Here is a 13395-nt window from a genome sequence, read left to right on the forward strand (position 1 = left end):
GGCGCGCCAACACGCCCTATAAAAAAAATTAAAAAAAAAAAAACTCTCAAAAAAAAAACAAAAGAAATTTCTGTCAGTGCAAAGACTCCTAGGCTAGGCATCAGAAGGATTCAGTATTATCTTTGCCATTATTTAACCCACTGTTTGACCCTGGGAAAGTCCTTTCTCTGAATTTCAAGTCCTCAATCTGCAAACTAGAACAATGATCAACACTCTGAGTACAGGGGAAGGTAAGTAAGGAATCGTCCTTCTGGAGAAGACAGTATCTGCAATAAAGCAGGAAGGAAGAGTACGAGGCCGCCGGGCAGAGATGCGAACGGCGTTCTAGAGAGAAGGAGAGTACACGAAGGCCAGAGAGGGTAACCATGACCTTCCTCCTGCTTCTCCCGCCCAGCAAGTCAACCACATTCACTCTTCCAGGCAGTGAGTGGGCCTGGGATGGAGGCAGACACGCTAGAGAAAACAGCAAACCCAAGTCTCAGTGATCCCACATCCACGGGACACTGCTGCTGTAGCAAGTTCTTTATTTGGATTAGAAGAGTAAGTCTGGAGGAACCTGATGGATGCTATGTCTACAAAATAACTGTATGTGACTGTTCACAGCAGCATTACTCATCACTGTCAAAAAGTAAAACAGGGCCAGATAGGAGCACAGCAGTAACTCAACTGGACTCACATGGGAGGATCCCTGGTTCGAGTCCCAGGGCCTCCCTCTGTGTGCCAGGCATGTGTTCATATGATCTGGGCTGGCTAAGGCTGGGGAAGGATGGTGAACTATATGGAATGTGAATTATATCTTAATTTTTAAAAAGTAAATGTAATTCACTATATTTAAAGAATATAAATAAATTCAACTAATGCAGAAAAAGTACTTGCTGAAATGTGATTCCAGTTGTGATTAAAAACTTTTAGCCAATTAGAATTATAAGAGAATTTATTTAACCTAATAAAAGCCAATTACCAAAATCTCTAGAGTAAATATCATAATTAATTATGACATGTTGAAAGTTTTTCCTCTGAGATAAAAAAAACATAAGGGTGTTTCCCATTACCACTTGTAGTCCTCACAATACTGAAGGTATTAGCAAGTGCAATTAGATCAGGAAAAGCAGTAAAAAGAGAAAGATTAAATAGGTAGAAATAGGCACCAGCAGATGGCTAACAATTATATTGCTGGACTCCCACATAATCAACTACAGTTCAAATCTCAGACCCAGTGGTTTAAAACTCACGCTGGGCATGTGTGTGTGTGTGTGTGTGTGTGTGTGTGTGTGTGTGTCCAAAATCCCAAGAGGAAGGCGGGGCAGAAGGGACTACGGCATGGACATACCCCCTGGGGGGTTATTTCTCACTTTCTGGCTCTCTCCAGCAGGTGCATGCGCCCTACAGCTAAAAAAATCTCTCTCTAAAAAGAAAAAAAAAAGGAAGAAATGGGGCTGGCCCTACAGTGCAGTGGTTTGGGGAGTCAGATCCCACATGTCAACTGCAGTTCAATTCCCAGCTCCAGCAGCTGAAAAACCACACCGGACACGTGTGCATACACGCCCAAAATCTTGACGGGAAGGAGGAGTGGAAGGAAAAGGGCTGCAGCATGACCAGGTCCATCGGGAATGCTTTCTCTCTCATTCTCTCCCTCTCCAGCAAGTCAATGCACCCTCTGGCAATTAAAAGAGAGCAAGTGTGCAAAGAAATGACACTATCTCGAATTACAGATAATACGCTCAGCTACGTGAACGAGGAAAATTCAAATGAGATAAAAATTTCATGCTTTAAGAGTAGGTAAAGACTTTTTTTAAAGAACAGAAATAGTTAGAAAGAAGACCTTAAAATTCTGTTGGGCACTATACAAAGAACCGATCAAAGACAGCACTAAAAGCATAAACAGATATTTGCAACATGTGTAACTAACATAAGGCCTATATCTAGACAAAAACTACCAGTCAACAAGATACACTTTTAAAGGCACTTAACAAAAAGGATATCCAATTAACACAGGAAAAAGTTGCTCCGAGCACTAAGTCTTAGCTTGTCCTTTGCCTGTTAAAGGCAGAGTCTGTAGAGAACTCTGTGTGTGTGTGTGTGTGTGTGTGTGTACATACAGGTGGTAGTGGCCATTGCCGGTTCTCTATAAGCGACACAGACAAATCTCTCTGGGTGCAGAAAAGGCAGAACACAGAACACATGAAGGCTGGAGACTGGCACTTCAACTAACCCTAGCTGTGCGGTAGGGTGGTGGGAGTTCCTGGGCACGTTTTCGAGCTATGTGAGAGCATTTAAACATTTACTTATTCTGGTTTTTTTTTTTTTTCAAGAGAGATTTTTGCTATAAGGTGTGTGTGCTCACCAGAGAGACAAAGAAATCAGACCCCGTGTGGCAGACCCTGTACAGTGGATCCTACACTGACATCCCACATGGCGGACCCTGCATGGAATACCCTGTGTGGCAGACCCCACGCAGCAGGCCCTGTGTGGCAGACTCCATGTGACAGATCACATGTGGCATAGCCAACATGGAAGGCACATCCCACGTGGCACACCTGATGTGCAAGACTCCATATGGCAGAACCTATGTAGTATACCCCCATGGTAAATACCACAAGGCACAGCCAATGTGGCACAGCCATGTGGCACAGCCAGCACGGCACCCCCTGTATGGCATATCCCATGTGGCAGACACCAGTTGCCAGATCCTACAATCAGATCCCACATGGCAGACCTTGTGTGGCAGCTCCTACATGGCAGGCCCCATGTTGCAGATCCCACCGGGAATTATATCACACTATACATGACTAAAATTAAAGGCTGACAACCCTAAGTGTTCACAAAGTGGAATAACTGGAACTCTTAGGGACTGTTAGTGGAAGCGTAACTTTAAACAATTACTTGGAGTTTTTGGCCTTATCTACCAAAGGTTAACATGAGACATCCATGACTCAGCAGTGTAAATCAACAGAAATGAATGAACACCTGTACCAAGACATGCTCAAGTTGGACCAGCTCGGTGCAGGGGTAACACACCGTTCAAGCAATGCTGGATCTATACGCAAGTTTGGTTCTCTGACCTACACACTGGCTGCATAAGTCCATGATCCTGATGGGCTGAGTGGGCTGGGGGCAATCTAAGCATGAGACTGCTGAGGGACTTGTCTTTTTTACCCTCTCTCTTGCTCATTCTCATGAATGAAGTTAAGAAAAAAAAAAAAGAGAGAGAACTATATAATCATCATCATCATAAGAAAACATTACTTATCAGGACCAGCAGTTGGCGTGATGGCTATGTCGCTGAACTCCCATGTAGTCGACCGCGGTTCAAGTCCCGGACCTGGTGGCTTAAACTCGTGCCAGGCACGTGTACATGCGTGCCCAAGATCCCGAAAGGAAAATGAAGGAGAGGGGATTGCAGCATGGCCATCCCTCCAGGGGGTGATTTCTCACTTTCTATTTCTCTGTCTTTCTGGCGAGCACACGCACCCTATAGCAAAAATCTCTACAAAAAAAAAAAGAAACAATGATTACTTTAAAAAAAATAGAAAAAAGAAAACATTACTTATAATAGTCTACTACTCAAATCAAACTGATGCCCACTGAGCTGGTCCTGTAGCTCAGTAGTTAAGGGAGCTGGACTCCATGAAGCCAAGCGGTTCACATCCTGGCAGTGGGTGGCATGTGCACACACACAAATCCTGGCAGGAAGGAGGGATGGAGGGAAAAGACTGGCATGAGCATGCCTCATTAAGATGTTTTCTCTCTCTCTCGCACACATGCGTGTACCTGTGCCCCTCAGCAATTAAAGAAAATAAAAGTTCATCAACGGTATAATAGAAGAGAATTTATAATAACAAAAGAATATTACACAGCAAGAAAAATTACAGTTGTAGGCAAAAACATGGATAAATCGTATGAACAATGTTGATCAACTGAAGGCAAAACCAAAAGTATACACATTGCATGATTCTATGTATGTCAGGTTCATAAAGAGCAAACTCACTTACAGTGTTTATCTTTGAGAAGGAGAGAGATTAGTGCCCAGAAGGGAAAATGTAGGGAGTTTGGGGTGCTGGTAAGACCCTATTTCTTGGTCAGGATAGCAGTCTCGCAGGTGTGGTCACTGTGATAACTGACTGCACACCGCTGAAGCATTTAACTTAACTTTTGGTTCCCAGAGGGTACATGTGAAGTGTTTAATTTTCTATATAAAGACTTAAAATTCAGTGAAGAACCTAAAAGAATCACAGCTCCTGAGATACAAGGCATCTTACGGCGCATTTAGTCCAGCTTCATTCATTTTATGGTGAGAAAGAAACTGAAGCCAGAGAAGTTCAGTGAGGTGTCTGAGGTCACAACAAGAAGTGGAAACAGGAGGCCAGCAGGTGGCGTAGGGGTTACAGGCACTGGATACCCCACATGGTGGGCCACGGTTCGAGTCCCAGACGTGGTGGCTTGCTTTCTCGCTTTCCCTTTCTCTCTCTCTGTCCCTGTCTAGTCAAAATACAATAAATAAATTCATAATAACAAATGGAATTAAATGAAAAAATAATCCTTTTTTAAAAAAGTGGGAACATTACAACTGAAATCAAGCCTATTTATAAGCATTTCTTCCTTAGAAAACCTGGAACATATATTAGGTTGTCAGACGAGTCATGACACATTTTTTCTGTTTTCTATGCAAAAATGCATCATGACTTTTCTGGCAACCCAATACTTAGTCAGCAAGCGTAACTCCTAGCGTATCCTATACACCAATGATTTCAACCTTTGTTGAGTGATACGTGAATGAGGACAACACAGATGGAGGAGGGGAAGAAAGAAAGGGAGGGGACATGGGAAAAGGCTAAGAGCAGGACAGAAATGAGCCACACCTAAGATCTGTAGTTTTAAGAGACTGTGCTTTCTTTTTCAACTTCAGTCTCAAATATAGTTTTTGTCCCAGACTCCTTTATCCAGAGTTTAGATCCTGATTTTTGACAATACAGAAAATTCCTTTTTTTTTTTTTTTTTTTTTTGGAGAGAGAAAGATTTTTGCTACAGGGTACATGCACTCACTGGAGAGAGTGAGAGACAGAAAGCAAAAAATCACCCCTGGGGGAATGGCCACATCACAATCCCTTCTCCTCCATTGTCCTCTTAGAATCCTGGGCATGCACACACATGTACCCAACGTGAGTTCTGAGCTGCCAGGTCCAGGATTTGAACAGCAGTGGACTATGTGGAAATTCAGCAACATAACCATTAAGCCATCTGCTGATCCCAACAATACAGAGAATTCTGAAGAACTTCTTAGAAAACCTGTCCTTGGGTTTGCTTAGTCTCAGTACACAGAATTATTTAATCTGGCCCTTTCCATTAGCTTGGTCTATATTTAGGGCCATTCTTTAGTCCCGTCTTGGAGGAAAACTCCTGAGAGCTATTATTTTGTGACTCTCATAACTGTAAAGTGTTCATCAGAAACTCTACCCGAAAATAAAGACTACAAAAGCAATAAGAAACCAAAAAACAAACAAACAAACAAAAAACACTTTTGGCAAGAGTGCAGTTTACACACTTTTCACATCTTCAGTCTTATAATCCTCCCTGCAACCCTATGAGATAAACATTACCACACACCCAAGGAAGATAACTGAGGCTAAGAAAGGGAGTGTGTGCAACTTATCAAGGGTCACAGTCAGGAATGGGCAGTGGTGACAACCTCCAGTGCTCAAATGCACTATGTCCTCCCCAGATTGCCTAGTATGTGAGTGGAAGAATGAATGCTATTAAATGCAAGTATGTTTTAAAATAAATTCAAAGAACCAGCGCCATCAGTTCTCCTGAAAGCACCAGTCTGAATACCTCTAGCCCAGGAGACTTTAACAGTATATGATTTCCGGTGGCTTAAAAGAATGAAAGAGCAGGACTAGCAAGTGGCATAGTGGTTAAGGCATCGGACTCCCACATGACTGACCGCAGTTCTAGTCCTGGATCCGGTGGCTTGGAAATCAACACCAGGTGAATGTGTGTGCATACCCAAAATTCCAGGAGAATGGAGGAGAAGGGATTGTGATGTGGCCATCTCCCCTAGGGGCTGATTTCTCACTTCCCTCCCATTGTCTCACTTTGTCTCTCTCTAGTAAGCACACATGCTCTATGACAAAAATAAATAAATAAAGAGCACAGTCTAAAAAACAAGAGACATCAGTTCAAATTCAGATTTTGTGAACTCAACCATGAAGCAAGTGACCTTGGGCAAGTCACTGATACAGAGGAGAGGCCTTGGAATCAGAAGACAGAGGTCCAATCCCAGCTCTGCGAGTCCCTAGCTAGATGAACTTGGGCCAGTTACTTGGTCACTACGAACCCTGGCAAGTCAGTCAGTATGGACAAGTTATTCAGGCACCGTGAACCCCAGTTTACTATCTATAAAGTGACATAGTTATCTGTCCAAAAGGACAGGCACACGTTACAAACATCAAAGCTCCTAATACAACCTGAGGTACCTGGTAGCATTCATAAATACGTAGGTTATTATTATTACAATTACATTGTTATTGCTATGGTGTTATTCCTATTTATATTTACAATTACTATTTTTAAATTATCATTACTACTATCTTGAAGACCAACTAAGTTAAAAAAATAATAAGTGCTTTGTAAACTGAAGATCTTTACCAACATGAGTTATCACATATAAGGAACTGTCAGCATACGATTTCTCAACCCTCTCATTAAGACAGAGAAACTGTGACTGAGGACAGGAAAGGGAGAGACCCTGATTTCATGTAACGAGATCTTGAGCTTCAGGAAGTGAAGTGGGAAAAGAAGCTTGCCACCTCAACCATTCTGACTTCAACCCTATCTTTGTCTAGCCCATGTGGCTTTCTGACAACGTGTAGTGATATTTTCACTGCAAAATCCCATGGGTCACCAGAACCTGTTAACACAAATCACTGGCCTTATTTATTTATTTTTACATTATTTTTAAGCAGCACCTCTCAGTGGCTCAGCTGAACTAATCTGAGCTCAAGGCAGTAAAACCTTCCAAACTTGGAGAGAGAAACACTGAAGCAGTCCAATGTTAAAATTAACATTGCTAAACTCTTCCCAAGCTCAGACGATTCCACTTCAGTTGTGAAAATGCTGCCAGAAAAAAGATTCCAAACTAAATGCTGCAAAACCCCTCAGCATAAACCAAAGGCTCCACATCATAACCACAGGAACCAGGCTTCCCCACATGGAATTCTGCACTCAGCACCACCTAGTCCAGGCCCTCAATTACAGCTGCTCCTTCCAGAAGCGTCTACATCTCTGACACACTCAGCCATGCTGGAGGTCAGCATTAGGTAATGCCCACAGGCATCCTCCTTGCTGCCAGCTCAGAACCCAACCACTACTGCAGACCACAGGGCACTCTTCAGTCTCATCTCTCAAAACTCCTCAGAGGCCCAAAACGACCGGGCAGAAAATCTGACTCTGGGTGGGACTCGCTTTTGCAGGGTTCGAAAGCACCTTGAATGAGTCCGACGTGTAATCCGAGTTGCGAACACTAGCAGAGACAGTGTGTTATGATGGACAGACACTTCAGGAAGACATTGCCACCTCATGCCTGCCACTTCCCACCTGTGAGACTATAAGCTGTCTACTTCTCTAAGCTTCAGCGGGCCCGACAGAACATGGGTTGTGGTGGGTATCGGCTAAAACAAGAGCTGGGGTTTCCATTTTAAAAGTGAACCAACCTCGGGAACCAGCAGTTAGCGTAATGGCTATGTCGCTGGACTCCCACGTGGTCGACCGCAGTTCGTGTCCCGGACCCGATGGCTTGAAACTCACGCCGGGCGCGTGTGCGTGCGTGCCCAAGATCCCGAGAGGAGAAGGGATTGCGGCGTGACCATCCCCCCTGGGGGGTGATTTCTCGCTTTCTGTCTCTATGTCTCTCTCTGTCTGTCTGGCGAGCGCACGCGCCCTACAGTGAAAATCTCTCCCAAAAAAAAAAAAAAAAAAAGTGAACCAACCTCGTACCTGTGTTGTATTTTAGCTAGAAAATGCCTGTACATCCACTATGTCAAATAACAAGATTACAAATAATACAGGCTGGATGGAGCCATGATTGTTCCCACTTCACAGAAGAGGATGTTGGAATTAAAAATGTTTTAAATAAATAAACAAACCAGAGGTAATGAATGTCAAGGACAAGACTCAAGGCAGGTTCTCTAAGTCCTGTTCTAGACCATTCATCTACTCGGCTGGGAGAAATTCTCACATGCTACATGAAGGGTAAAGGGCGTACCACTTCGAAGACTGCCAACACTGCTGAGAACCCTTCGGACTGAGTAGCTGTTGGCTGAACAAAGGTTTCAAACAAAAGGGGAAAAAACCTCAGTCTACTTCATTCTGATGTGTGCTTTGATTACACCCCTCAAGGGTCCTATGTGCTCAGGGCATATATAGAAAACCTGTAACTAGGCGATGAAAGCAAGGTTACTGGATTACTCTGCAAGAACTTCTTACAATGCTGTTTTATTTCTGTGCTTTCAACCTACAGAGATGCAGCTTTGATCCTGGGACAGTGAGATTTATTTTTAGAACAGATAGGGCCTAGGGTCACTCAACTAAGATTTCTAGAAGAATCCTGGGTCTAGAGCGCCACCACTGATTAAATCACTTTATGATGGTCTAGTTTATTTTCACCTATAAGGATTAGCCTGACACAACTACATCTTTGTAATATCTCATTTATGTAATTATAGAATTTCAAAGCAAAATGAAACTGTACTTCCTCTGTTCTGACTCTCTCATATTTTGGATGAAAGCATTAAAAGTTTACTTAGAGGGGCTGGCAGATGGCTACAAAGATATATTGGGTTGTCAGAACGGTCATGATGGATCTTTTCCGTTTTTTTTTTTTCTTTCTTTCTTTCTTTCATTGGAGAGGGTTTTTTTAATTTTTTAATTTTTTTATTTTTGCTATAGGGTACATGTGCTTGCCAGAGAGACAGAGAGATAGGAAGAAATAACTCCCCGGGGGGGTGGCCATGCCGCAATCTCTTCTCCTCCATTCTCCTCTCGGGATCTTGGGCATGCACGCACACGCACCTGGCGTGAGTTTAAGCCACTGGGTCCGGGACTTGAACCGTGGTCGACCACATGGGAGTCCAGCAACATAGCCATTACGCTAACTGCTGGTCCCATCTTTTCCTGTTTTTATATGCAAAAATTCATCATGACTTTTCCAACAACCTGACACAATGTAAACAAGAAATTACAATAAAAATTTACAAAAAAAGAATAGTCAGTCAGGAAAACCCAGTAAGAGAAAAGGAAAAAGAACATGAACTGTTACTATACAAAAGAACATATAAATGCAAAAATAGTGCTCTTAAACATGAAATAATATTTCAACTTATTAGTCATGAATATGCAAATTGAAATAAATATTAAATAACACTACATACCCATTAAAATGGCTAAAAAAATTTTTAACTGAAAATACCAGTATTAACAAGGATGCATAGCCTGGGAGAACTACTCTGAATAATAGTTTGATGGTATCTACCAAGTTTTAGTATACTCACACATACAGTGCAGTAATTCCATTCTGGGTTGATAACCATCAGAAACACACTTGTACATGCATGAAAAGGCATCCACAAGAATGTCCTTGACACATTATTCATAACCCCAAAGTAACAGCACACACATCTGCCTACATGAATGAATAAATTATTTTTGGTACTGTCATGCAACAGATATCGGAAATTTCATTTAAATGAACAAACTACAGCTACATACTACAAGAACGTATTTTTCAAGCACACTGTTCAATGAACTCATCATCTTCCTGCTGTCCAAGCACCACCCCCTAATTTGCTCCGTCTTCCTGCATTCCCTACTTGGTTAATGATATTATCTACTACCTCCCTGATCTGTAGTCACGAAGTTTTCTTTTTCTACAACATGAGATATTTTCCTCCATTGTGCTTGTTACATTGGTCCGACTGTTTCGGAACCCCAGTTCTGATTTTACCATGTAGACACTAGCTGTGTCTCCCATTGTCTGTACCAACAAAGGAGTACAAAATAAAGAGAACTAACATGAAACCTTCTGTGTGAAAGCGCAGGATCAGGAAAATGGCATGTAATCTTCACAATAATCCTGTGAGTCAGTATCTCAGTTTTAAAGATAGCAAATTAAAAGTCAAAGAGTGAAGTGACATGCCTAAGGTCACATGCAGGTAAGTGGTGAACCAGCCCCATTGAGTCAGAAGCTCATGATAACTATTTACAGGCAGAAAGTAATGTCTTCAGCATGTCTCAAGAACAGGACCCTGGAAGCACAACAGAACTTCACTCCAGTCCAAACAGCCACTTAACACTCTTGGGGTCAAGTGAAATTCACATGGACATGCAAAACTATTTCACTACCATGTCCCTAACGATCTCAGTGACTTTTTCAGATGTGCCATTAAAATCCTGATTATTCTTCTAAAAGATTTATCAATCCAGGACCAGCAGGTGGTGTGGGGGTTAAAGCACTGAAACTTCTACATGGCCGACCACAGTTCGAATCCCAGACCTGGTGGCTTGCTTTCTCATTCACTCTCTCTCTGTCTCTCTCTGGCAAAAACTCATGTGAAAAAATATAATAATAATAATTAATTCTTTTTTTAAAAAAAGATTTATCAATCAAAAGGAAAATGAGACTTCCTATTTTAAGTGGTATTTAATCTCCAAATGTGGGTATGGGACCATTTAAGAACACAAAAAAGTAAGTAAATAAATGGCTTTGAATTGTCCAAAATCTGGAAAGAACATAATTCCTGTTTTTAGAATTTTACCGAGACATTATTAATAGAGTACAAAAATGGCTCTCTTTTCCATTTAGTTAAAACCACTTTAGGAAGGAAAGACAAGGGAATATTTAACAAGAAAAAAAAAAGGAGATATTAAAGAAAACTCAAGGATGGTCAGATCTTTTAAGCAGATTATCAAAAACAAAAAAATTTTTAAGCATGCAAATAATGAGAGAAAAATGAAATACTATACTTTTATCTCCTGGTAAGATGGATCGGTAAAATCGGTCCTTTTTCTTCTTCTCCTCTGGGTTTGGAGGCAGAGGTTTGGAACCGTGGTTTAGGGCTCCAGCATCTTTGCTGCCAGCTCCAATCATAGTGCTGGTGTTTCTCATTGGAGGGGCTGGGGGTTTGTCTTGAATGTCTAGGCCGTTATTTGACATTGTCACCAGCAGCAGCAGTTACTAGAACCAAAAGGAAGAACATAACTCCATTATTTTTGAACAAAAGAAAATCAGTTTAAAACTTTTTAAGACTCCCAGCTCAAGCCCTTCCACTGCACACAATGAATATTGCCAGCCTATTTAGGCAATAGTACTCATTGATACAAATGTCTATTCCGTGCCAAGCACTGCCAAAAACACAAGGATCTTGCTTTTCTCTGCATTCCCATACCTGAGACTTTAGAGAGCACAAAAAACCACCATGATGCTGTTGGGAAGCAGAAGTTTGGCCTAGCAGAAAGTAAGTGTGAATACCAGTACTCCTTGCTAGCTTTAGAAAAATTCTGTAAGCTCTTGGGTTCCACGTATTCACATGTGCACAGGTTAAATGAAATGGCATCCCACATGGTGAGTTCCTGACAACCTCTAACCTTAAGCAAATCACACTTTCCCTCTCTGGGACATTTTATATCAAGGATCGGCAAGGCTGCTGTGTTTGCAAACAGTCTGATGGAACAGAGCCATAGCCATTTGTTTATACACTACGTCTCCTGTCGTGTGACCCTGGCAGAGCTGAGTCGTTTTACCAGAGGCTGCGTGCCCACAGACCGAAAGCACTTACTACCAGGCCTGTTACAGAGAACGTTAGCTGACCTCGGCACTGTATCATTGCTCTGGTATTCTTTCCTCCTAATACTACACCTTGTTCTAAATATGTGGTCGATGCAGTAACCATCCTGTCCTATATGGTGTTAAATTTACTGACCATTTTCAACGTTTCTGGGAAATAGAAGAAATAAAATAATTTTATAAAGGGTAAAAAAAATTCCTATCACAATCTTCCAATAGTATTAATGAGGACAGGTGTTATCACCTTGAAACAAGTGTCCATGATAAAAGACAGATGTAGAGTTAATCAAATTTCCCAGTATCCTTCCACACCAAGTACAAAGTGTATCTTTAGCCATGACTGTTTAAAATAAAAGCTCCCTGGAGTCAAACACAACGGTGCTTTAGAAACCGATGGCTTCAAAAAGCCAGCATAATAATCACCAAGAGCTTTTTAGAAACAAAGATGCCCTGGTTTGCTCCCATAAACTTTGATGTAGCATGGCTGGATTAGGGCCAAAATACAGTATTTTTTAAATTAGTGATTCAAGGGCCAGCCAGAGTTGAAAACTACTGCTTCAGACACCAATTACTGAAAGTGCTGTGCACAAAATCTGCAAGTCTTTTTAACATTTTTTTAAATAAATGAAGACCTGATTCCTCCGAATCCAGCTTTTCCCCTAATCCTTTCTCCAGAGGCCATCAATGATTTCAAAACACTTCTCTACTTTGAAAACCCTTCACTGACATCCAAGAATAAAAGCTAAGGTTTTTATCACAGGCCCACTGTGAGGACCTCCACTATCTGACCTAGACCACCCACCAGCCTCATTTACCACCACCATCGCCAGCTCTGACCCCCTTTGCACTCCAGCCACCCAACCTCACCAGCCTCTTCAGATATACCAGAGCTTTCACATGTTCATTCCTTTGCACATGCCAGTCCCCCTGCCTAGAAGGCCAATTGTTCCGTCCTCAAAACAGAGAACTCATTCATCCTTAAGGCTTAGTTCAACTGTTACTCCTCTGAAGTTAACGCGGAAATGTTCTCACCTCTAAGAAGTTAAGTGTCCCTTCCTCCATGCGGCCATGGTTATGGTTATATTTCTAGGTTATTACATTTATTTTACCTTGCTGTAGTTGTTTACAGTATGTCTTCCTCATGAGCCAGAATGTTCTACAAATGCTGGGCCCAATTCTGTAATCTTTGCAATCTAATAGTGCCTTGTACAGTATCTAACTCACAGTAGACTCAATAAATATTTTAATTGAAATTTGCACAGGGACATATACCTTGCCTTTAAGGGGTATAGATGAAATTCAAGGTCCTTTACAATCTGATATCAATCTGCCTTACAAACTAAACACCACCACCTAGACACAGCTCAACACTACACCTAAACACAGCTCAACGCCATCACCTAGATACAGCTCAACATCACACCTAGACACAGCTCAAGGCCACCACCTAGACACAGCTCAACACAACACCTAAACACAGGCTCAACGCCACCACCTAGACACAGCTCAACGCCACCACCTAGACACAGCTCAACGCCACCACCTAGACACAGCTCAAC

At 42.0% G+C, this 13395-nt stretch overlaps 1 protein-coding gene across 2 annotated transcripts in view; it reads right to left on the bottom strand.

Moving 5' to 3' along the window:
• The window catches only part of PAK1 (p21 (RAC1) activated kinase 1), a 123550-nt gene that overhangs the window by 62820 nt on the left and 47335 nt on the right, over nucleotides 1–13395 (bottom strand). For both annotated transcript variants that reach the window (XM_006149976.2, XM_006149975.3), the window contains exon 2: nucleotides 11017–11227. In XM_006149976.2, coding sequence (XP_006150038.1) covers nucleotides 11017–11206 — 190 coding nt within the window. In that variant the 5' untranslated portion in view covers nucleotides 11207–11227. The remainder of the gene's footprint in view (nucleotides 1–11016; nucleotides 11228–13395) is intronic.

The sequence above is a fragment of the Tupaia chinensis genome, unplaced genomic scaffold, assembly GCF_000334495.1.
Source record: "Tupaia chinensis unplaced genomic scaffold, TupChi_1.0 Scaffold000274_1, whole genome shotgun sequence".
NCBI lineage: Eukaryota > Metazoa > Chordata > Mammalia > Scandentia > Tupaiidae > Tupaia > Tupaia belangeri.